Source organism: Nicotiana sylvestris, chromosome 7 (assembly GCF_000393655.2).
Source record: "Nicotiana sylvestris chromosome 7, ASM39365v2, whole genome shotgun sequence".
Taxonomy (NCBI): domain Eukaryota; kingdom Viridiplantae; phylum Streptophyta; class Magnoliopsida; order Solanales; family Solanaceae; genus Nicotiana; species Nicotiana sylvestris.
In genome coordinates, this window is record NC_091063.1 from 6,929,224 (window position 1) to 6,955,916 (window position 26,693).

At 39.3% G+C, this 26,693-nt stretch overlaps 1 protein-coding gene across 1 annotated transcript; it reads left to right on the top strand.

Moving 5' to 3' along the window:
• Window positions 1-22,966: 22,966 nt before the first annotated feature.
• LOC104233247 (MOB kinase activator-like 1A) lies at window positions 22,967-26,444 on the top strand. Its single transcript, XM_009786615.2, has 7 exons — window positions 22,967-23,224; window positions 23,534-23,582; window positions 23,802-23,910; window positions 24,391-24,484; window positions 25,537-25,670; window positions 25,755-25,918; window positions 26,062-26,444. The coding sequence occupies exons 1-7, from the start codon at window positions 23,199-23,201 to the stop codon at window positions 26,131-26,133; spliced, it is 648 nt and encodes a 215-aa protein (XP_009784917.1). The 5' UTR covers window positions 22,967-23,198; the 3' UTR covers window positions 26,134-26,444.
• The last annotated feature ends 249 nt before the right edge of the window (window positions 26,445-26,693 follow it).

A 26,693-nucleotide genomic window follows, 5' to 3' on the forward strand; every position in this document is an offset into this window, starting at 1 on the left:
GCCCGTCGGGCACAGTATCAACAATTCCGTCCCTCGGGCAACATCTCAGAACAATACCAGCTTCTCGGGCTCAATCTCACATCACAATGGGTACCCGCGCTCACTAGGTATGTACAGACTCCTAGAGGGGGCCCTTACGGCCCAAGCGCAATATCAAGCCACCTCGTGGAATCATCACTAGGCCCTCGGCCTCATATCAATCAAGCCACCTTGTGGCGTACATATCTCAAGCCCTCGGCCTCATAATCAGTATCAAATGTTTCCTCACAACATAGGCCCTCGGCCTTACTCAGTCAAAATCCTCACAAGCCACTCGAGAAATAGTAAAACATGATTCTCAGTCCAAACATATCATTTAAAAGATCATGTAAGTGTTAAAACAGAGTAAACATGGCTGAGTACGAAAACAATGAAATATAACATGATTGAGTTCAAGTATAAAGTCAAAACAGTGAGGAACTACCAGAAAAAATCCCCGAAGGGTTCAAATAGTTGGCATAAGGCCCAAATATGGCATTCAACCCAATTCATGATGATAGCAAATAGATTTCAGTCAAATACGCGGTAAAATAGTCATGCGGGACGGACTAAGTCACAATCCCCAACAGTCCACGACCCCACGCTCGTCATCAAGCATGTGCCTCACCTCAATATAGTATAACGATGTGCAAGTTCGGGGTTTCATACCCTCAGAACATCATTTACAATTATTACACACCTCGAACCGGTCAAATCTCTAGCTCGCTATGCATTTGCCCCTCGAATCGTCCTCCACTCGTGTCGAATCTATCCAAAATCAGTACGAGGACGTTAAAATATGCTAATGGAACAAAGCCCAAGCAAAACTAATCAATTTACATCATAAATTCCGAAATTACCAAAACCCGACCCCCGGGCCTGATACGCTCAAATTACACTTTAATAAATAATGTAAGGCGGTCGGTGTCAAATATAATAACCCAACAAGGTTGGGGTCGAATCCCACAGGGAATAGGTGTGAAAAGGTTACTCAAATAGTGTGTTACTTGACTAAAGTCGTAATTCTATTCAATTAATGGTAACAAGAGTATGAAATGATTTTGGTTTGAAGTAATAGCTAATTTTCGAGTTGAGAATGTAAATAATTTGATTAAAGAAACCAAGGTTGTGTCCCCCTTTAATGAAGTGTAATGCTATCGGTGTTAATATGATATATTTCTAATGGAAGGTCCTTTTTATATGCAACTGATGTCTAAATGACTACCCAATATTTTCTAATAGTTGGGTAGTATTTCCTCTTTATGATTTTTTCAAATATAAAAGAGTTGCAATTGAGAACAATCAATATATGTCAAATAAAACTCACTTATTCCTAAGCGATTCTATTAAACAAGGTTTAAAGCCTTGAGCCTTTGATATTTACTTCTACCAAATTCTAACCCATTTTCCCAAGCAAAGCAAGAACTTAATGGCACTTGTTAATGTTTGCAACCACCAACAATAAATGAAAAATGAGAAGTAAATAAATATCAACCAACCATTATATATATATATATATATATATTCAATGTTAAATACCCATTAACATAACACCCATTTAGGGTCCACAACCTTAGTATTTAGAGTTAGCTACACATGCTAAAATACAAAAGAAGACAGTATTTAATGCCATAAAGCTTACAAAGTGAAAGATTCTTGACCCAAAAGCTTCCAAAAGAGAGGAATATTAAAGTCTTGTATTGTAGTCTCCAAGTCAGACAAGCTGAGCCCACAAAATCACAATAAATTTATTTATAGAGGGCCAAAAGTCGAGACAGAAAACGGACAAAAATGCCCTTTCAAGTCAAATATGCGACCGCATTTCTGTCGCATAATAGATATGTGGTCCGCATTCTCTTCATGTCCCTCGCACTTCAGAACCCTACTTTCCAGGCCGTTGTCGCATTGTGGATTTGCGGTCCGCATTCCAAATATGTGATCGCATTCTGCATCGCATTTTCCACCATCAGCATTTCTCTCCATGAGTTTGCGATCCATTATGCGGTCCACAAACATGTTATGTGATCGCATTCTGGACCGCATTTCTTGCACTGGATTTCGGCCAACATTCTGTTTTGGTTTGCGATCCTTTGCACATTATGCGGCTCGCATATAGGATTTGTGATCGCATCTTTAACCGCATTTCTACATTTGTGCTGCATTTTGCTCTTTTCTGTCTTTTTGTGGCTTTTTGATTTCATTTCCATGCTCTTGGGTCCTTAAATCTCATGTACTGCAATAACACTAAAATTGCATAAGTAAAGGAGATAATTGCATTCAAAACAAGCTAAAATCTAAGTAGTTTGTATTGAAATGTGCCGAAATTCTCTGGCACATCTGGACCCACGTCTCGGAACTCAATAATTTTTACGTTAATAGATTCCTTATCTCCCCACGAGTTCATACATATCAAAAGTTTTGAAATCCGACCTCAAATGGTCCTTCAAATCCTCAAGCAAAACTCTAAGTTTCCAAGCCCTAGTTTCCCCAATTTTCACCATTAATTTCCATAATTTCTAGATCTAATCCGTGAAATGATAGCATAGGAACGAGTTTTAGGTCTAAATTCCTTACCTCAATGAAGTTCCCTTGAAATCCCTCTTTCAAATCGTCCAAAAAGCTCCAAGGCCGAAGTAAAAAATGGTGAAATGGCTCAAATTTCGCGAAGGCCACAATTTATACTTTCTACCCAGACCTTTTCGCATCTGCGGCCAGATTACCGCTTTTACGGTACCGCATATGTGGCCAAATAACCGTTTCTCCGGTTCCTCACTTAACGGCTAAAACCGATTATGCGGTCAACCTTCCGCATCTGCTGCATCGCAGATGCGGTCACCCTAACCGCTTCTGTGGTTGCTGCTCATCAGGCCCCTTTTCGCTTTTGCGACTAAACACCCGCACATGTGGCATCGCACTTGCGGTCCCCAATCCTCAGGTGCGGAAATACCAGAAGCAGCAAATTCAGCAGCTGCAACAAAGTCTCAAACTTCCCGTCAACCATCCGAAATCACCCCGAGGCCCCCAGGATCTCAACCAAATGCACCAACATATCCTAGAACCTTATTCAAACTTGTACAAATCTTCAAAACACCTCAAACAACATCAAATCAACCAAAACACATCGGATTCAAGCCTAAGTTTCCAAAATCTTTCGAATTCCGCTTTTGATCAAAAACCCGACCAAACCACCTCTGAATGACCTGAAATTTTGCACACATATCCCAAATGACCCCACGGAACTACTGCAACTTTCGAAATTCCATTCTGACCCCTATATCAAAATCTCGCCTACCAACCGGAAATCGCCAAAATGTCAACATTGCCAATTCAAGCTTAAATCTACTACAAACCTCCAAAAGTCATTCCGATCACACTCCTAAGTCACAAATCACCTCCCGAAGCTAATCGAACCCTCGAAACTCACATCTGAGCCCTTTAACACATAAGTTAATATTCGATTGACTTTTCCAACTTAAGCTTCCTCAACAGAGACTAAGTGTCTCAAACCTTACCAAAATCATTACGGACTGGATCCGACCAACCCGATACCATATAACATGGATAAATGAGGAATAAAGAAGTAGAAATGGGTGAAACAGAATGGTAACTCATGAAACGACTGGTCAGGTCGTCACATCCTCCCCAACTTAAACAAACGTTCATCCGCGAACGAATCAAGAAGCATTCCTGAAGCCTCAAACAAGTGAGTATATCTGCTCTGTATCGCCCGCTCGGTCTCCCAGGTAGCCTCCTCCACGGGCCTACCTCTCCAGTGCACTTTCATTGAAGCTATATCCTTTGACCTCAACTTTCGAACCTGACGACCCAAAATAGTTATTGGCTCCACATCATAAGTCAAATCATCATCCAACTGAACTGTGCTGAAATCCAAAACATGAGACGGATCCCCAATATACTTCTGGAGCATAGAAACATGAAATACCGGATGCACACTCAACAATCTGGGTGGAAAAGCAAGCTCATAAGCCACCTCCCCAATCCTCCGAAGCACCTCAAAAGGCCCAATGAACCGAGGACTCAATTACCCTTTCTTCCCAAATCTCATAACACCTTTCATGGAGAAACCTTCAACAGAACCTTCTCGCCAACCATGTAAGACACATCTCGAACCTTCCTGTCAGTATTGTAGACATGTGATTTTTTACCCTCCCCAAGATTTTTCATATTTTAGCGCGTAAATATCTAATTTAGGCATAATATAGATATTTTAAGTAATCTCGACTCTTTTACTCTATTTTATTACAAGAAAACAAAAATTACAAAATAGGTTCATTAATGTTTTGTAGTCATTTTTAATCTTAAAAAAATATATAAAAATAGTATCGTATTTTTATTTTAATGTGATATTTGAAAATGCCAAAAATAGGTTTGTTTTAATGGTTAGTTTTATTTTAGTAATTATTTGAATAGTAGGATTAATTAATAAATGGGTCCGTATTTTTAATCTCGTTCGCAGGGAAAGAATAGAACTTGGGCTCGAGCAACCCATTTTTAGGCCTAATTTTGGACCTAGCCCATAATTTCCAAGCCCATAATTCCTAGGCTCATACCCTTAACCTAAAAAACCCTACAATCTACAATATAAAAAGGGACCTAAAAATCTAAAGGGAATAACGAAAAAAAGAAGGCTGAAGGAGCAGCTGAAAACAGCTGCGCAAGAAACAACCCCCACCCCCCGGGATCGTCTTCTCCAAACGACCCTAGCCCCGCAAAACAGCCCCCCCTGAAGCTTTATCTTCTCGATCACACCCCATCTCCAAACACCCCTGCTCTCTTCATCAACCCCATATACCAACAGCCCCCAAACCTGGAACAACCCATGCATACCGGAAAAGTGCCAACGACCCCTGAACGTTAACCATCAAGCGACCCCATCTCTGCCTGAAACTCACCGGGAAAAACGAGCTCCACCAGCTCGTCGGAGTAACGAGTTCCGAACGCGACAAGTAGAACCAAGCGACCTCACACCAGCAGCTTCCATCGAGCCCACCCTAGCGAAACGACCCAACACCCAGCTCCCCACCACGCATCTCGTCGACCTTGACCCGCCGGACCTTCTTCTAGCGACACCATATCCGGCGAGCTTCACCTTCACACACACAGTCACACACACGAACGGAGTGAGGAAACGAGCATAAGGTAGGTTTGAGATTTCAGAAAGTCGAAAAACAGTACAAAAAATGTTTCACCTTCCTCATCCTTGGTTTGATTCTTAGTTTCCGAAACATGGATGTTTAGCTGAGGACTGGAGTCGTTTGCGAGTTTGAGTCGTGTGGAAGTTGTCGTACGTTGGTTCCGGTCTATGGTTATCGCTATCCATTTTTTCCCCTCGAGCTGCTGAAACTCGACATTGATGTAAACGTCACTGTTTTTCCGGCGAATCGCCGGAGTTTCACCATCTCCGACCAGTTTGTTCTTACTATAAAATACAGCAGCTTCAGCTTCTTTAACTGTTGCTGGTCTCTTAAGTCGAGCTCAGGTAGTCAAGGTCGTCGAAGTTTCCGTCGAGGTTAGAGTGTCGTCCGATGAGGTTCCGCTTCATCGTGATCCGTTAGAGAGATTTTGAATTGATTTTACTAACATGGTAATAATCAATGAATATTATCAGGTACTTTGTCCTCTCAACTAGACTGATTTTTGTTTTCTTTAGTTTAACATTTTTTTTGGGTATTAAACTGTAAAAGGTAGTATTAACTTTATGTTTTGACCTGTTCACTTTCAGTGCAAAGTGTTGTCCTTTTATAATATTCAACTTATATGTTTCTATTGTGGTTCTGTTATTGAATTTGTATTCTCTTTTACTATGTGGGTTTTATCGGTTCTTGGTTTATGTTGAGGCGGTTTAGTTATTTTTCCTCCATTTTTGTTAAACATTAAAAACATGTGTCTGCATTGTATATTTTTGTTTCATATTCTTGTTCTGATGTTCTGTGGCTTGGAGTTGTGGCTATGGATTCCATTGAAGAAAATCTGATGATGATAGCGATGGAAATAGAATCTATTATTGTGATTATGTACACGTTTGCGTGACATGATTACGAGTTTAAAAATAAAATCAGAATATGCGCTCGCACAACTTTGGCCAAACTTTTCTTTTAATAATAAAGCGTGATGGATTGTGGACACGTACGCATGACATAATTTTTTACGCGCCAAAAAATGGGTACACATACGCGTGACCCGTTTCAAGATAATTTTCTTAATTTAAAAGCGGTTAAGAGGTGAAAGCACATAGGTTCCAAAATGAGTAAGTAAACAATTTAGTAAGCCAAGTATAATCAAAGCGATCGTGCTAGAACCACGGAACTCGGGAATGCCTAACACCTTCTCCCGGGTTAACAGAATTCCTTACCCGAATTTCTGTGTTTGCAGGCCGTAAATAGAGTCAACTTTCCTCGATTCGGTATTTTAAACCGGTGACTTGGGACACCATAAATTATCCCAAGTGGTGACTCTGAATCTTTAAATAAACAAATCCCGTTTCGATTGTCCTTTAATTGGAAAAACTCCCTTGTATTTATACCCTTTACGGGGTGTAGTAAAAAGGAGGTGTGACAACTCTGGCGACTCTGCTGGGGATCGAACCCAGAATCTCTAGTTCAGGGTTCAAGAACTCGAGCTTAGAATAATTATTATAGTTGGCTTTATCCATTATCTGATTTTGTTACATGATTTGGGCCTAATGTGCTAATTGATTGCTTTTACCATTTTGATAATCCGTGAACTGTATATAAACTGCTGCGAAATCCATCTTCTCTCTGAGTCTTCTAAATCATAAAAAAATGTGCACTTCGTGTGATTTCTTTTCTATTAGAGTCATACCCCAATTTAGAACGAGGTTCAGACAAGTTGCAAAGCCGGCGAAGCTTCTGTATTCCCGGTACGCTGCCCCCCCCCCCGGCTCGAGCTGTCCGCTCGGGTAAGCCAGGTCTAGAACAATAAACCCAGGTTTTGAACCTAGAATAACTCAGCCTCATGCCGGATCTCTAGTAGGCACGTTTGTTTGCATCATGTGCATTTGACTTTGGGGACTCAACACAGGGGTTGGGTCCGTCTAGGACAGGTATACCCCAAAAAACAAAAGACCATTATGATGCATCTTATGTGCTACATGTTGCATTTATCCAAGGGTAAAAGGGTCATTTGGCGGACCAATGATAGCTGAGGGTAAATGAAGAAATGAAAAAAAACAATGAAAAAGAGAAAGAAGAAAAAAAAAAAAGAGGTTGAAGTGTGAGGATGAAGCGAGTAGGGCCCAATTATATTTTTCTTACATTTTATTAAGAAAAAAAGAGTATGGAAACTTCAAAAAGATTTTGCACTCTTTATCATTTTTCAAAAATAAAAATAAAATCAAAAAAAAAAGAAAAGAAAATCCAAAAAGATTTTTTATGTTTCATCATTTTTCGAAGAAAAAAAAAGAGAAAAGATGTGTTTTCTATATGTCAGTTATTTTTAATTATTATTCTCGCCCGTATCCAATCTGCCCGAACTACGCATACCTGATTCTTGTCTTTCGGGGCGTGATACGTAGGCAACTCACATAGGGTCCGGTCTTCCTAGTAAATCTTAGGTTTTTGGCTTTGCGGGGTCATAGCCAAATTTTGCACTTCTAGCCACCTTTTGGCCAAATAAGTCATTTTGCAAAAATAACCTCAATCATGTCTTGCATGTGCCTAGTAGGGAATGTTATTGTCTCACGTAGTGTTGGTTTAAGTTTTCTCATACATGCGTGGATCCACTTACCGAAGTTTGAGCATGACAGATACCCCAAGACCACCGCATTCAGGAGTTGCTTAAGGAGATTTGTTTTATTTTTATGTTTTGAGTTTGTTCCTCATTTTATGTCGTCTTTTACTTTCTACTTTTGTACAGTAATGTCAAGTATTTTTGTTATTGTTATTTTCTGTTTATATTTGAAAAAATGTATTGTAACTCAAAAATCCAAAAAAGAGATGTTGCATTTTTATATTTTCGTTATAAGTTTTCTTTTGAATACTAATTCTAGAAATGAAAAATTTGAGGTTGTTTCTCCTTTAGGCAATTAATATCTAGGACTTAAAATGAATTATTTTTTATGTTTCCTTTAGTATATTAGGACCAAAATTCAAAACAAAAAAAGAGAGAATTTTATTTTAGTACTTTTTTAAAAGCTTTTATTAAGGTGTTAATTCCAAAATCCAAAAAGATTTTCTTTTGAGGTGTTTCTTCAAGAAATTAATGAAAGATGAAAAAAAATTCTTTTTATCTTCATTAGAACTTTAGGATATTGTACATAGGAATAAAAAAAAAGCGTACTTTATCTTATGTTTATCATTAGAATTTTTCCTTTAGGAAATCAAAATTAAAATCCAAAAACATTCTGTTTTATCTTTTTCATTGCTTGCTTCGAAATCTTGCGTTAGGATATCAAATAAAAATTCAAAATATTTTTCCGTGGTTTATTCTTTCGATCTTCTTCCTAAAAAAAAGAATCAAAAAAAATATTTTGTTTTCTCTTCTAGGGTTTTCCTTAATAATTTCCCATAGAGTGTTTGTTTCAAAGAAAAGAAAAAAAAAGCAAAATATATGCTCGTTAAGCTTGAGTTTGCAATAGGTTATAGAACATTAAGTCTAGAAAATTTAAAAACAAAAAAAGAGATTTGTTTCTTTTATTTCCCTTTTCTCGTCAGAGTCATTAAGGTAGAAACAGAGAACGTCAGTTTGTTTCCTTTATTCCTGATCTTCCAGAACTATACAAAGATCTGATTCATGCGGGGTCATGATACGTAGGCAACCTACATAGCGTTTGATCGAATCATTTTTTATTAAAATAATGTGAAAAAAAGGGAAAAGAGAAAGAAAAAAATATAAGATGAGATCATGGGATGTAAGAAATGAGAGGGAAGAAAAGAGCGATAATCAGAAAGAAAAGAGGAAGGAAAATGATCAAGCAAGTGTTGGAAAAGCAAAGAAAAGAGAGGATTGAAATGAACAAATTGAGATGATGCCAACTGACCTTTGTACCCTCGAAGTCATTTTAGAACCGACAACTGTGGCTAGGTGCATTACACATAAAGTGAGATTATCTTATGTTAAATGCCCTAACGCTAACGTGATGGCTTCATTTTTGTTAAATTCATAGCAGAAGGGTGGTTGGTTTGTGGTTCTCGAAGTGGTAACTCTTCTCTGCAACATAAAGTTAAAAGGCAATGGCAGACAATAACGGAACTGAGTTAGTTGATACTGGCGCTCGAAAGCAGTTGGTTGAACAGGACAACGGATTGGTTGAAGAGGTGAGGATGTTAAGACAACACATGGCAGACATGCATCAGGCTTGGATAACCGGGAAGGCACCACCCCCGCCACCACCTAGCTTCCTAAATACTACTCTTACCCGAACACCGGTCATAGTGCCAGATGATCCCCCATACTCTCCAGATTCACCCGCTTACCATGGCTTTCCCAACCACCCTAGTAGCTCCGTCACTCATTTTCCAATTACCTTCCCCAAAAATTGCCCTCCTGTCTTATCTACTATCCCCAACAATGAACACCCACTCAAAGCTCACGATGCCCAATATTACCCCTAAGAGTTTGCCCACAAAGTTCCCAACTCATACAAACAGAGCCCTCGAGATAAGTCGTATGTTGAAAATGAAAGGTTCACAGGGAAAGAAAGGAAAGATGGGATACCTAGGAGGCTGAAATGTATAGAACAATCCTTGAAAAACAAACAAGGAAGGGAAGACCAAGGTAGCATGACTTACAAAGAACTGTCTGTGTCCCCTGACGTTCGCCTGCCCGCGGGGTTCAAAGTGCCAAAATTTAACTTGTATGATGGGTGTGGAGACCCGGTAGCCTATTTGAGGGATTATTGCAGTGAAATGAGAAGTGTTGGTGAGAAAGATGATTTGTTGATGGTTTACTTCAGTGAGAACCTGACTGGGGCAGCTTTGGAATCGCATAATCGTCAAGATGTTGGTAATTGGCCTACATTGGGTGACATGGCTCAAGATTTTGTTCGATACTTTCAATACAAATCGGGTGTTACCCTAGACCGTTCCTCCCTATCTAAAATGGAAAAGAAGCCGGAGGAAAGTTTTAGGGAGTTTGGGCTCAGATGGAGGGAGCAAGCTGCTCGAGTCAATACCCCGATTGGTGAAGAAGAAATGGTCGAGCTTTTCCTACAAGCCCAGGGGCCCACCTACTTCAGTCATTTGATCCCGGCCTTGGGAAAGCCTTTCAAAGATGTGTTAAAAATAGGGGAGCTAGTAGAAGAGGGAATCAAATCAGGCAAAATCATGAGTTGTTCGAAAGACATTCAGAACATCCCAGTAAGCTTGGGTGGAAGAAAGAGAAATAGAAAAGATGATCTGATGGGCTTTCCTGATCAACACTTCCAACCTCGACACCATCCTCATGGATATCCCTGTGCACCAGATGATCCTCCCCAATACCACTTCTTTCCACAGAACTTCCAAAGTCGCACGTCATTTTCCCAGTACCCAACTCCAAGAAATGCCTATCCACCCCCACGAGCCTACCGAAAACCCCCTGGATCAGGTTTCCGGCCCAATCAAGCATTTAAGAATGAGAGGTTGCTGAAAAAAGAAAAGGCTTTCACCCCTATTAGAGAATCATATGCCAGTTTGTTCCAAAAGTTGAAGCAATTGGACATGTTGAAGCCGATTCATATAAAAATGTCAAACCCTCTGTCAAAGAAGTTTGATGCCCTGTGGCATAGAACGTATCGTGAATCACGGGTGCATTTCATGTAGTGTGGCTTGCGATGTGTTTTAAATAACCTTGAAATAATTCCTTAAACAAATAAAAGCGGTTTTAAAGTTAAAAATGCACATAGGTTTAAAAGTGTTCTAAAATCAGATAATAGGATAATAATAACAATTGAGCGACCGTGCTAGAACCACAGAATCTGGGAATGCCTAACACCTTCTCCCGGGTTAATAGAATTCCTTACCCAGATTTCTGTGTTCGTGGACTGTAATACAGAGTCAATCTTTTCCTCGATTCGGGATTTAAACCAGTGACTTGGGACACCATAAATTATTCCAAGTGGCAACTCTGAATTTAAATAAAATAATCCCGTTTCGATTATCACTTTAATTGAAAAAAACTCCCTTATACACCCTCTTCGGAGGTGTAGGTAAAAAGGAGGTGTGACAAGTATAACTCTTTTGCCTTAACTGCGCTGTACAAAGCCTCTCCTGAATCACCTTCACCTTTTCTAAAGCATCCTACACCAAGTTTGTCCCCAATAGCCTAGCCTCACTGAGCTCGAACTAACCAACTGGAGATCCACACCGCCTCCCATACAAAACCTCATATGGAGCCATCTGAATACTCGACTGGTAGCTGTTGTTATAAGCAAACTCTGCAAGCGGTAGAAACTGATCCCATGACCCTCCGAAATCAATGACACAAGCACGCAACATGTCCTCCAATTTCTGAATAGTGCGCTCGGACTGCCCATCCGTCTGAGGGTGAAAAGCTATGCTCAACTAAACCTGAGTACCCAACTCTCGCTGCACAGACCTCTAAAACTGCGATGTAAACTGAGTTCCCCTATCCGAAATGATGGAAACTGGGACACCATGCAACCGAACAATCTCCTAGATATAGATCTCTGCCAACCGCTCAGAAGAATAAGTAGTACACACATGAATGAAGGGCGCGAACTTGGTCAGCCGATCCACAATCACCCAAATAGCATCGAACTTCCTCAGAGTCCGTGGAAGTCCAACAACAAAGTCCATAGTGATCCTCTCCCACTTCCACTTGGGAATATCCATCTGCTGAAGCAGGCCACCCGGTCTCTGATGCTCATATTTCATCTGCTGACATTGAGACACCGAGATACAAATCCCACAATATCTTTCTTCATTCTTCTCCACCAATAGTGCTGCCTCAAATCCTGATACATCTTCACGACACCCGGATGAATAGAATATCGCGAGCTATAGGCCTCCTCCAGAATTAACTCTCGAAGCCCATACACATTGGGCACACAAATCTGGCCTTGTATCCTCAACACCCCATCGTCACCAATGGTCACATCTCTAGAATCATCATGCTAAACTCTATACTTAAGGATAAGCAAATGCGGATCATCATACTGGCGCTCTCTGATGTGATCATATGACCGAGAAACCACACAAGCCAATACCCGACTGGGATCCGAAATATCCAACATTACGAACCGATTGACCCAGGCCTGAACATCAACTGCAAGAGGTCTCTCCCCAACTGGAATATATGTCAAATTCCCCATACTCATTGCCTTTCGGCTCAAGGCATCGGCCATCATATTGGCCTTTCCCGGATGGTACAATATAGTGATATCATAATCCTTAAGCAACTCCAACCATCTCCGATGCCTCAAATTGAGATCCTTCTGTTTGAACAAGTGCTGGAGGCTACGATGATCAGTAAACACCTCACAAGACACACCATACAAGTAATGCCTCCAGATCTTCAACGTGTGAACTATGGCAGCCAACACCAAATCATGAACAGGGTAGTTCTTCTCATGGGGCTTCAATTGACGAGAAGCATAAATAATAACTCTACCCTTCTGCATCAATACACAACCAATGCTAACTTTCAAAGCATCACAATACACGGTATATGAACCTGAAGCTGATGGCAACCAACACTGGAGATGTGGTCAAAGCTGTCTTGAGCTTCTGAAAGCTCTCCTCACACTCGTCCGACCATACAAATGAAGCACCCTTTTAAGTTAACTTGGTCAAAGGCGATGCGATAGATGATAATCCCTGAACAAAACGGCGATAATAACCCATCAACCCAAGAAAGCTGCGAATCTATGTGGCTAAGGACGGTCTGGGCCAACTCTGAACCGCCTCTATCTTCTTCGGATCAACCTGATTACCCTCGTTGGACACCATATGCCCCAAGAAAATCACTAAATTGAGCCAAAACTCACACTTGGAGAATTTTGCATAAAGCTTCTCCTCTCTCAATATCTGCAACACAACTCTCAAATGCTCTGCATGCTCTTTCTGACTACGCGAATATACCAAAATATCATCAATGAAGACTATGACAAACGAGTCAAGAAGGCCAGAACACACTGTTCATCAAATGCATGAACACTGCTGGGGCATTGGTCAGCCCAAAAGACATCACCAAGAACTCATAATGACCATATTGGGTCCTAAAAGTTATCTTAAGAATATCCAAGTCCCTGATCTTCAACTAGTGATAACCTGCACGGAGATCAATCTTGGAGAACACTCTCGCTTCCTGAAGCTGGCTGAATAAATCATCAATGCGAGGAAAAGGATACTTGTTCTTAATTGTTACCTTGTTCAATTGCCTATAATTAATGCACATCCTTATAGTGCCATCCTTCTTCTTCACAAATAGAATCGGCGCACCCCAAGGTGACACACTAGGCCGAATGAACCCTTTATCAAGGAGTTCCTGCAGCTGCTCCATTAATTCCTTTAACTTTGTTGGTGCCATACAATACGACGGAATACAAATGGGCTAAGTGTCTGGCACCAGTCAATACCAAAATCAATATCCCTGTCTGGTGGCATGCCCGGCAGGTCTGCAGGAAATACATCGGGAAAATCCCTCACAATTGGAACAGAACAAATAGTGGGATTTTCAGCACCGACATCCCTCACAAATGCTAGATACGAAAGACAACCCTTCCCAACCATACACTGGGCTTTCAAGAATGAGATCATTCTACTAGGAACATAATCAATCACACCTCGCCACTCGATCCGTGGCACACCCGGTATAGCCAATGTGACTGTCTTAGCATGATAGTCCAGAATAGCACGACACGGAGATAGCCAATCCATGCCCAAAATGACACCAAAATCCACCATACACAATAATAAAAGATCCACACGGTTCTCCAAACCCCAATAGTCACCACACACGATCGTACACACGGTCTACAACAACAGTATCGCCCGTCGGAGTAGATACATGTACAGGTGAAGCAAGAAACTCACGAGGCATACTCAAATAATGAGCAAAGTATGATGACACATATGAAAAGGTGGAATCGGGATCAAATAATACAGAGGCATCTCTATGGCAGACTGAAACAATACCTGTAATAATAGCATCTGAAGCAATAGCATCGGGTCTACTTGGAAGTGCATAGAAACGGGCATGAGCGCCACCTGATCGACCTCCCCCTCTAGGGAGACCCCTAGCTGACTGATCTCTACCTCTAGCTAGCGGGGCGGGCGATGGTGAAGTAACTGGCACTGAAACTGATGACTGACCCCTTTGCTGAGATGAACTCGCAAGACGACGAGGGCACTGCCTCCACATATGACCCATCTCACCACACTCATAACAACTCCCAGGTGCTGGAGAAGGGGACTGAAGAGAACCCCTCGCACCGGAGTGACTAGCAGATGTACCTGGCATCGAAGAGCCCTGAACAGATGGAGCACGGGACTAACTCTGAGCTGGAAGGACACTAAGTGATGACTGGCCCTGATGAGAACTGTGAGAGCCATGACCCGATGACACCCCACGATAACCTAGGCGAGCTGGCTGAGCATGCCTGAATGGACGGCCTCTGCCATGCTGAAACTAACCTCTCGAAGGAGTACCGTTGTAACTACCAGATCCTCGAGGCCTCTTGTCCTCCCACTCCTCTCGCTCCTGGCGATGAACAGACTCAATCTCACGGGCAATATACACAACCTCCTCGAAAGTAGCACCAATCACCCTCTCCCTAGTCATGAGAATACGAAGCTGATAAGAGAGACCATTAACAAACCTCCTAATCCTCTCTCTCTCTCTCTATCGGAACCATCCAAATAGCATCACGAGCTAACTCGGAAAACCTCATCTCTACTGCGTCACAATCATCTCTCCCTGACGCAACCACTAAAACTCCCAACGCAGCTCGTCTCTGCAGGACTACGGCACATACTTCTCTAGAAAGAGAATGGAGAACTACTTCCAAGTAAGAGGTGATGCACCAATAGGCCTACGCCTCTCAAAAGCCTCCCACCAAGTGAAGGCAGCTCCAGAAAACTAATAAGTAGTGAAAGCGACCCCGCTGGTCTCCAGAATACCCGCTGTACGAAGCATCCTCTGAAACTTATCTAAGAAACCCTGGGCATCATTGCCCTCTGCACCACTGAAGGTCGGAGGTTGCAGTCTACCAAACCTCTCCAACCTATGTTGCTCATCCTCTAGCATGGCAGGAACTACATAGTCCTGAGCAGTTGCAACTGGCTGGGCTGGATGTGCCCCCGACATCTGAAGTCCCTGCACGACCTGCTTAGGTGTGCGAGCGGCGGGAGTCTGATTGCCTCCCCCGGCCTGAGAAGTAGCTACGACTGTAGTGGCTGAAACTGCCTGAGCTAGGCCAGTGCAAAGTGATAAGATCTGATCCAAGGCCTTCTGAAGACTCGAAATCACAATGGGCACAGCTGGTGCCTGAGCTGGTGTTGCTGGAGCATCCATAACTGGGTCCTGATCCTAAATTGGGGCAGCTGGTGGATCTGCAGGTGCTGCCCTAGCTGCTCTGCCCCTACCACGACCACTGTCGCATCCTCGGCCTCTGGTGGCCACAGCTTGTGGTACTGGTGGTCGTCCATCCTGAACGGTAGCGTGTGTCCTCACCACCTGTGAGAGAATAGAACAACAGAAGTTTAGTACTCGGATCAATAAATTTGCACGACAAGAATTTCAAGAATATGAAGTTTTTCCTAAAGGTTTTGCAGTCTCTCGAGGATAAATTCAGACATCTCCGTACCGATCCGCGAGACTCTACTAAACCTGCTCATGACTCGTGAGACCTATGTAACCTAGGCTTTGATACCAACTTGTCACGACCCTAAACCTCAAACCCGGTCGTAATGGCACCTCTTGTGAAGACAAGGTCAGCTGGCACTTCCGATTTCCAATTATTAACAGTTAAGCATTTAGAAACAATCTAAACATGGATAAATAAACCAAAGTCTAAGTAAATGATAGTATAATATGAGGAATACAACCCAAACACAGCCCGATACCGGGGTGTCACTAGTCATGAGCATCTAACAAAACGGAATACTCCAAATATATAACTACAGAGTTTAATACAGAAACTAGGAACAGAAAGGAATAAGATAGGGAAGAGCTTCGGGCTACGAACGCCAACAGCTGCCTAGAGACTCCTCGGATCCGCCTGAGCCAGAATGATCAGCACTCGGGAGCAGGACCAGATACGTCTGAATCTGCACACAGGGTTGCAGAGAGTAAAGTGAGTACTCCAACTCAGTGAGTAATAATCATAAATAAAGACTGAAAGTAGGAAATCACGTAAGGCACAAAAACATGCTATAATGAGGCAGTAAAATCATAAAAACTGTAAAAACCAATGAAAGAGAGGTAGAAATCCTTTAACTCAAATCTAACTTCATGAAAAGCCTTTTTCAACACTTTAACAGGTAATTGACAGACAATTATGAAAAGTAAACACATCAAGGTTCGCCCCTCGGGCACAGTATCAATAATTCCGCCCCTCGGGCAATATCTCAGAACAATACTAGCCCCTCGGGATCAATCTCACATCACAATGGGTACCCGCGCTCACTGGGGGTGTACAGACTCCTGGAGGGGCCCCTTACGGTCCAAGCACAATATCAAGCCACCTCGTGGCATCATCACTTGGCACTCGGCGTCATATCAATCAAGCCATCTCGTGGCATACATATCTCAGTCCCTCGGCCTTATAATCAGTATCAAATGTTTCTTCACAACATAGGCCCTCGGCCTTACTTAGTCAAAATCCTCACAAGTCACTCGGGCAATAGAAAAACATGATTCTCAGCCCAAAAATATCATTTAAAAGATCATGTAAGTGTTAAAACAGAGTAAACATGGCTGAGTACGAAAAAAGTGAAATATAACATGACTGAGTTCAAGTATAAAGTCAAAACAGTGATAATATCAAATAGATTTCAATCAAATACGCGGTAAAATAGTCATCCGGGATGGACTAAGTCACAATCCCCAACAGTGCACGACCCCACGCTCGTCATCAAGCGTGTGCCTCACCTCAATATCGCACAACGATGTGCAAGTCCAGGGTTTCATACCCTCAGAATATCATTTACAATCATTACTCACCTCGAACTGGTCAAATCTCTAGCTCGCGACACCTTTACCCCTCGAATCGGCCTCCACTCGCGTTGAATCTATCTAAAATCAGAACGAGGACATCAAAATATGATAAGGGAACGAAGCCCAAGCAAAAATAATCAATTTACAACATAAATCCTGAAATTACCAAAACCCGACCCCCGGGCCCACGTCTCGGAATTTATAATTTTTATGCTAATAGATTCCTTATCTCCTCCACGAGTTCATACATATCAAAAGTTCTTAAATCCGACCTCAAATGGTCTTTCAAATACTCAATTAAAGGTCTAAGTTTCCAAGCCCTAGTTTCCCCAATTTCACCCTTAATTTCCATAATTTCTAACTCTAATCCGTGAAATGATAGCATAGGAACGAGTTTTAGGTCCAAATTCCTTACCTCAATGAAGTTCCCTTGAAATCCTTCTTTCAAATCGTCCAAAAAGCTCCAAGGCCGAAGTCAAAAATGGTGAAATAGCTCAAATTTTGCGAAGGCCACAATTTATACTTTCTGCTCAGACCTTTTTGCATCTACGACCAGATTACCGCTTCTGCGGTACTGCATATGCGGCCAAATAACCGCTTCTGCAGTTCCTCACTTAACAGCTAAAACTGTTTATGTGGTCAACCTTCCGCATTTGCGACATCGTATATGCGGTCACCCTAACCACTTCTGTGGTCACTGCTCATCAGGACCCTTTTCGCTTCTGCGACTAAATGCCCGCACATGTGGCGTCGCACCTGCGGTCCCCAATCCTCAGGTGCAGAAATACCAGAAGCAGTAAATTCAGCAGCTGTAACAAAGTCTCAAACTTTCCGTCAACCATCCAAAATCACCCTGAGGCCCCCGGGACCTCAACCAAAGGCACCAACATATCCTAGAACATTATTCAAACTTGTACAAATCTTCAAAACACCTCAAACAACATCAAATCAACCAAAACACATCGGATTCAAACCTAAGTTTTCAAAATCTTTCGAATTTCGTTTTTGATCAAAAACCCGACCAAACCACCTCCGAATGACCTGAAATTTTGCACACACATCCCAAATGACACCACAGAACTACTGCAACTTTCGAAATTCCATTCCGACCCCTATATCAAAATCTCGCCTACCAACCGAAAATCGCCAAAATGTCAACTTCGCAAATTCAAGCCTAAATCTACTACGAACCTCCAAAACTCATTCCGATCACACTCCTAAGTCACAAATCACCTACCCAAGCTAACCAAACCCTCGAAACTCACATCTGATCCTTTTAACACATAAGTCAATGTCCGGTTGACTTTTCCAACTTAAGCTTCCTCAACAGAAGACTAAGTGTCTCAAACCTTAACAAAATCATTCTGGATTCGATACGACCAACCCGATACCACATAAAATGGATAAACAATGAATAAAGAAGCAGAAATTGAGGAAAGGAAGTGGTAACGCATGAGACGACTGGCCGGGTCGTCACAGCCAAAGATGGCCATTTCAATAATAACTCGGCTTGGCATTTAGTGAGAATGAAAAAGCAGGAAAATAATTTCATTAGTAAGGTTTGGCACAATTCTATACATTTTAAAATCTCCTTCCTATCCTGGAGGTTAATTAGAAGGCGATTACCTTTTGATGATATTATTGGAAAATTTGGCACTAACATTGTTTCTAGATATTCTTGTTGTACTTTGTCGCAGGTTGAAACTTTGGAACATGTATTCAATGGAAGCGATATATCAAAACTCTCATGGAATACAATTGGCAATCCGCTGGGAATAAAGCATCAAATAGAGCTGGTGCTGGGCACCTTCACAAGGTGATGAAAAACAAGTTCCAAAAACAAGATTCATAGCTTGATCTTACAAATAGCTCCAGTAACAATATGTTGGGAGATATGAAAACAGTGGACATTGTGCAAATATGGTAATCAGAAGAAGTTCTAACTCAACATAATGGTTCATCAAGAAATCTGGAATATCAAATGAGTCATCTCGAAACTTATACCAACTTGGGACAACCAGCATCTTTGGCCAGCTCTCTGTCAGAGAATCGAAAGACTGAAACCAATTCAAAGTTGGAATCAAGTTCTTTGGTTGACAACAAATCAGGGAAGTATCAAAGTTAATAGCAATGGTAGCTACATCAGAGAAAGCAACAAAGCTGAAATAGGAGGCATCGTAAGAAATAGCCATGGCGACCTAATCATGGCATTCTCGATGACAGTTCAGTGTGATAATAACAATGTTGCGGAAGCTCTTGCTGCTGAGTTTGGAATAAAATGGTGCAATCTACAATGTTACACTAATTTTATTCTCGAACTCGACTCTATGGTGATTGCAAACATGCTAATAAATAGGGACACCAACAATCTGAAAATCAAATAAGTGATTGATAGAATGCTGAATATCATACAATATGCTAGTGTGGAGGTAAAGCATTGCTACAGAGAAGGCAATCAAGTTGCAGATTGTCTTGCGAAATTAGCTTCTACCTCGGGTAACAGTATGATTATCAACTCATATCAACAGCTACTTAGAAGCCTTAAAGGCTACTTCCTTTTAGATAAGTGGCAAATGCCCAGCATCAGAACCAAATATGACAAAGCTAATTCTTTTGTTAGTTAATGATGTAATTTTTAATGCCCAATTATATCTATCTTCTTCTGTTTCTTTTGGGTGATGGAATCACCAAGTTGTATTGTCTGAGGCAAGGCCTAGCCCCCTCATTGAACTTTTTTTGTGAATACAACTTTGCCTAGCATTGCAATTGGGTAATTATATAAAATAAAATAAAAATTAATTTGATCATTGTGGTTGTACTCTATTTTGAGGCACTTTCCCCCGGATATGCAAAAATATCCAAACGTGCTTTTTGAGTCATGTCACAATATGGTATCCAAATTCAACGTTAAATAATGTAACTTTTTGACTTTCTAACGTTGCTTTTAATATACACAAATGCGGAGTCATTGTAAGCTTTTAATAAAATGGTATAACGAATTGACAGTAAATCATGTTTTCTTATAATTTTGAGTTTTTAAGAGATGGACTAAACAATTAAGGGATTTTTGCTAAGGTGAAACCAGTAACTCACCAAGTGTTGTTCTCCAGTTCTTGTGAGGCAGATTGAATTATAATTTGAACTTCATAATTAGATTCATCTCCAATAAGTTATGGAGATGAATTTTTTAGAAGAGAATTACATCCTTTTAAAAATGTTACTACAATAACAGAATTTCATGAATAGCCTCAATAAAGGCATGTGGTGCACATAATCCACTATTAATTATTACAAATAGCCGGCCGAATTCACTATTTACTTTTGTTGATATACATAGATTATATATATTATATATCCAATGACTATTTTTAGTTTAAACGGTTAGGTGGACGGTTATTTGAGATAATAGCCTGTTTGGGCAAGCTTCAAAAATTAGCTTCTTTTGAGAAGTATTTTTTGTCACAAGTGTTTTTCTCAAAAGTACTTTTGGTGTGAAACAATTTGTGTTTGGCTAATCAATTTCAAAAGCACTTCTGAGCAGCAATTAGTATTTGACCAGAGTGTTTCTAAGTATATTTTTCTCAAAAATGTTTTTCATTAAAGTGTTTTTGGCCAGAAGCTATTTTATTTTATTTTTGTTTTTCCAAAACTGCTTCTGCTTCTATTCAAAAGTACTTTTTTTCTTCTAAAATCTTGGCTAAACACTTAAAATTTGAAAGAAAAAAAAAGTACTTTTGACTTTGAAAAAACTTGGCCAAATAGGCTATAATTATGCAATTGCTATTAGCACAGGTTGCGCCTTGTGGAAAGTCATAGGGAGGCCCCTCTCAACTTGGAGCAGAGCTGGAGAAGACGTGTAGTGGCCCAAGTTGGTTGAGTACAAAAAGAGGCCCACGCAGATTTACTGTCCAGTGGGCTAAATTTATGTGTTAGCTTTGACCCGAAATCCTCAACTAGGCTTTTTAACCTAACTATCCTATTGAATTTAGCATAGTCTATTCGTAGCACATTTGAACTATTTTTAGTCTTATTCACCCTCTTGAACTTAACTATTACATAAATTTATCCCTGTAAGTTGACGTAGAAAGAGCGTGAATACACTCACTTTGGTGCGCGTAAGACTGAAAAAATTAAAAAATTGCTTCCATGCACGATATTTTTCAACTGTTAATTATCGTTCAAGTATATATGAAGGTTTATTTGTTTCAATTGTATAAGCATTTTCTTGCTTAACAATGCATATTTTACTCAGTATTTTCTTGATTTCTTTTTTTTTTTTAGATGTGATGGCTATTTGCTCTAGTTGTATAGGGGTAGTAGTACGGGCGAAGCCACCTTTTGCAAAGGGACCACCCTTCGTCAAAATATTACGAAAAATTAAACTATGTATATAAATAAAATATTAATTTTAGATGTATAAAATATATATTAAACACCCTTTTAGAAAATCTTTTTACTTTTTTCAAGTCTGAACACCCTTGAAAATATTTTTGGCTTCGCGAGAACTGAAAAATAATTTAGATGTGCACTAATAAACAGTGTCAGGAGGTAGTTAAGTTTTCTACCTTTTAAAATCCAAATCCAGCTAATCACATTTAGTTAAGTATACCCTACAACCATGGTTTAGAAAGTTTACAACCCATTCATTTTTGTTCTGGACTTGCTTTTCCAATCATTGTAATTTGTAACTAAAGTTAGAGCATACTACTATCTTTGAAATATTTTTGTGATGTTTTTGTCAATATCAGTATTATATAGCTGAATCGTGATTCTGATTATATGATCTTTTTTATTTTGTTAATTAAATATTAGTTAATTATCACTAAAAACAATTATGATTGTACAAAAAACATGTATATTTTACAATGAGAAACCTTTATTATCTGCTCACTAATTATTACATTAATCTCTAAACCACCAAAAAATATTTTTTTAAAATATATAAATGTCACGTAGTCAAATGTATTACTACAGTTAGTTAATCCTTATATTTTAGATATTGATTGGCGTTAACTATAGTATTAATATTGTTGTCTTCGTCGTTGTGGCCTTGTGGCTACAATTGTTATTATACCTAGAAATAGTGAATTATGTACCAATTTTAAAGTGGTAAAATGAGTATATTTCTGTCAATTTTTAGAATATACACACCAACGAGACATACACACACAAACACACACTCTTTTAGGTGAATAGCATGGGCTGCTTTTGAACTAGCCATTGAAAAATAATCAATATTTGCAAAGCCATTGAAAAATAGTCATTATTTTAGCTAAAACACGGAAAGTTCCAGCATAATATGCTGGATTTTGGAGCTTCTACGTATAAACTTCAAGCATATTATGGTGGAACTCTATCACATTAGAAAATTCCAGCATATTATGTTGGAATCCCATATGTAAAAAATTCGAACTCCGCCATATTGTACTGAAATTTTTCCGTATTTTTAAAGGTATTTTTGTTCAGATTTTATCTTTACATGAAAAAATAGCTAAATTTCAATTACTTTTAAAACTGTGGCTATTTTTTAGTTATCGGTTGTAAATTAGGCTATTTCTGATTTATTTTTTTTCCCCTCTTTTGGCCTAAAGCAAGGAAATGAATATAGAGATCTTTAAAATGAAATAATAATAATAATAATAATAATAATAATAACTACAGAAAACAATAAAAAGAGTAAAGAAAAGACAATGAGGCAGCCAGCTAGATATGGCAATGGAAAAGAAAGAAGACGACCTGGCTGTTTGGCCTATGCTTCCTTTGTTCACATTCCTATATATATATATATATATATTGTGTATATATATGTATATTTAACAGAGATAGATATTTGGGAGAGAGAGGGGAGAAGAAGTCTTTGTATCCTTCTTGACCTCTCCATTGCCAGTCTGTAATATACTCATTAATCATTATACACTTTTTTCTCGTTTATTTATATGATGATATGAATACAACACATATTATTGTATAAAAGCCTACACCCCTTTCCTTATTTGGACCAATCTTCATTACTCAATTATCTCTTGGCAAAAAAAAAAATCATGAGTCTTTTTGGCCTTGGAAGCAGGTATTGTATAGAACACATTACAACATTTAAATTTTAACCATTTTCTTGCCCTCAAGTTTTAGTTTTGAATGATCTTTTACTTTCTGTGTTTGTTTAGTTAGTTGTTTTTGTTGTTAGGAAGTTAATTAGACCAGTGTTTAATTTACTGTATCTGTCGATTATAGTTTGATCAGTCTTTAATATGCTTAACCTTTTTGCATGTCCCCATTTTGGTTCTGTGGCTAATAGCAGAACTAATGTGTTTCTTTCTTTTTTTCTATTTACTGGATAAATTTTGGCTAATTTTCATTAATATGATTATTATTTCAGAAACCAGAAGACTTTTCGTCCTAAAAAAAATGCTCCATCAGGAAGCAAGGTTAGAATTTGGTGTTTTAGTTCAATGATGTGCTGTGCCTGTAACATTTTCAGCTCATTTTTCAATCAGTTGTTAGTTTAATAGCCAAAGACAAATACTTTGTAACAGCTAATTAAACAATGAGTAAAATCCAACTGATAAATCATATGATAGAGGTTAATGTATTTTCTACCTTTGTTGTTATTGCTGTTGTGATTTTCTTCCTTTATCACAATGAAGGGTGCACAGCTCAAAAAACACATAGATGCTACTTTGGGTAGTGGGAATTTGAGGGAAGCAGTGAGGCTACCGCCTGGAGAAGATCTACATGAGTGGCTGGCTGTAAATAGTAAGTTTTCCATTTGCACAAATATACACCTATAAATATCCTTGCAAATCAGCTTCTATTGCTAATTTGATGGCAGTTGGCATCATGTGTCTATCGCTTAAATCGAATCAGGGTATAACTAATTTCAGGTGGATAATTTGACATAGGCTTCTTATAACATGTCCTTCTTGTTTTTACTGTTTCCCTGATTTTTACACTACTGTATTTCTTCTCTATACTGTTGTGATTTGGATGCTTACTTGGAGCCGAGGGTCTACCGGAAACAACCTCTCTACCTGCATAAGGTAGGGGCAAGGCTGCATACACACTACCCTCCTCACTACCCTCCTCAGACGGCTATTTATGGGATTACACTGGGTCTTTTATTGTTGTTATTGTTGTTATACCAATCGAAATGTTTTGCGTACATTCAATGATGATTTCTGAATATCGTAAACACTTTTTATTGATCTTAACTTTTATCTTTCTCTTTTCCTATAGCTGTTGATTTTTTCAACCAAGTGAATATATTGTATGGCACTCTCACTGAATTCTGCACTTCATCAAGCTGTCCAACAATGTCTGCAGGGCCAAAGTAAGTGTTTCAATCTGTTCACTTTGTGGTAGATCCTATTTATTTTGTTTATTACTTAAGTCGCCATTATAGATATGTTCGACCACAATTTTTGCAATTATTATCAAATCTGTTTGTTTAGAATGGAGTTAAAGAGGACTAAATCCCTCTAGGTATAATTATAGAGCATGAAAAGTCGTCCATTTCTTGCCAACGTCCATTCCTAACTGCTATATTTGTTTGGGATTATCGTCCTAGCTAGAAACTTTAGCAGCTATCTATGATTTCAAGTTTTCAACTTTAGTATATCTGAAGAAGCTCTGAAAGTTATGTTGCTCCAACTCTCCAAAATTGTTGCCGCACCTGTATCGGATCCTTAAAAAATGCACTACCTTTGGAGGATCCGACATGCACCCTACAATATTTTTGAAGAGTCCGAGCAACACTGAAAGTGATAGGATGTTCAGCTGTTGCAATTTTTCTCCGACCAACAAAGTCTTCAGACAACCTCCTATCCTAGGATTATACTCATCAACAGAGGTCATGCTCCAATCTTTTTTTCAATCACTATTCGCGACATGCTAAGTCCTTGCATCTATATGTACAGAGAGAGTCAATCAGTAGAGTGACTTCCTTTGGAAAACTGTAATATGATTGAACATACTGCAAAGCAGCCACAGAATGAAAATATGATGCCGATAATTTAGCGTCCTTGAGCTTTCTACGTCATTTGACCAACACATTTGACATTACATTATCTTGGTTTATGTTTTATGCGGTAAAAGACGCTTCATCATTCCCTGCATATATATCAAAACTGTTCAAGTAAATATGAGTGAAGTGCACCTCTTCAAGCAGCATTTCTAGTCTGGCAACCATTCTAAATTGTACATAACTGATGCTAGAGAATGACTTGGAATTATATGTTTGCCAGAGAATGGTTTGACCACACCATAACCACATTGTCTCAACTTGTATTACTCTAATCTCTTTATGAATTAAATGGATATCCTATTGACATATGTACTACTTGTGTCATGGCTGATAAATATTTAGTATATAACTTTTGGCAGGTACGAGTATCGTTGGGCTGATGGAGTAAATATAAAGAAACCCATAGAAGTTTCTGCTCCAAAATATGTGGATTATCTGATGAGTTGGATAGAAACTCAGCTAGATGATGAATCAACTTTTCCTCAAAATTTGGGTGAGTAATCTCTCCTTATGCTGTGCATAATATTATTACTCTGATCAAAATTTTCAATTTTTTCTGATCAATTCTATGCTACAGGTACGCCATTTCCGCCTAATTTTCAAGATGTGGTGAAGACAATATTTAAGCGATTATTTCGTGTATATGCTCATATCTATCATTCACATTTCCAAAAGATTATCAGTCTACAGGAAGAAGCTCATATGAATACCTGCTTCAAGCACTTTGTTCTGTTCACATGGGTGAGTTTATAGTACATTTCATGTTATCGATTTAATGCATTTCATGAATTTATCGCGCATCATATCTCTACAAGTAGAATGTGGTCAGTGTTGAGTAATTGAGGAAAACTAAAGTTCTAACTTTTGATCTTTGCTTGATACAGGAGTTCCGCTTAATTGACAAGGCAGAACTAGCACCTCTGTATGAGCTCATTGAATCTATTCTGCAGCTTTAGCGCTGTGCTGTGATTCATTTTCTACATTCTTTTTTCTTTCTTTCGATGATTCATTGATTAGTTTGAGTGAAGAGAAGATGGTTATGTTGATGGATCGGGAAACCCGAAAAACATGGGAACCTGTTCCAGAATTTACTTCATTTATAAGAACTTTCATGGTTTTGATATTGAATTGTAGTACCTTATAGATTTTCCTAGCACTCTTTGTAATTGAATAAGCTATTTTACAAAAGTGTGTTACTGTAAAGGAAATGGCATATTTTATGTCTTAGTTCAAAGACTACATATGATGAAAAGGCAATGCTTGTCCACTGGATTTTGTTATATTTGAAATTTGGAGGTTAACTGAGCTTTCCAAGGTATGGATAATGCAATGTGAGTTCATTTTTACTGCACTTGCAATTGTGAATTAACCATTTGTTTCCTCCTAGTAACTTTACATAATAATTTAGGCAAAGTTAAGTGACTTTTTCGTTACAAAAATTATATAGTGACTTTGGTGTAAATGACTATTCGTGAAATTACCAAAATTTAGACTCACGGACGTGTAAAGCATATCA

Coding starts and splice junctions, on each gene's coding strand:
- LOC104233247 (XM_009786615.2), top strand. CDS start 23,199: ATGAGTCTTTTTGGCCTTGGAAGCAG. Junction 23,225..23,533: donor CTTTTTGGCCTTGGAAGCAG/GTATTGTATAGA, acceptor TTATTATTTCAG/AAACCAGAAGACTTTTCGTC. Junction 23,583..23,801: donor ATGCTCCATCAGGAAGCAAG/GTTAGAATTTGG, acceptor ATCACAATGAAG/GGTGCACAGCTCAAAAAACA.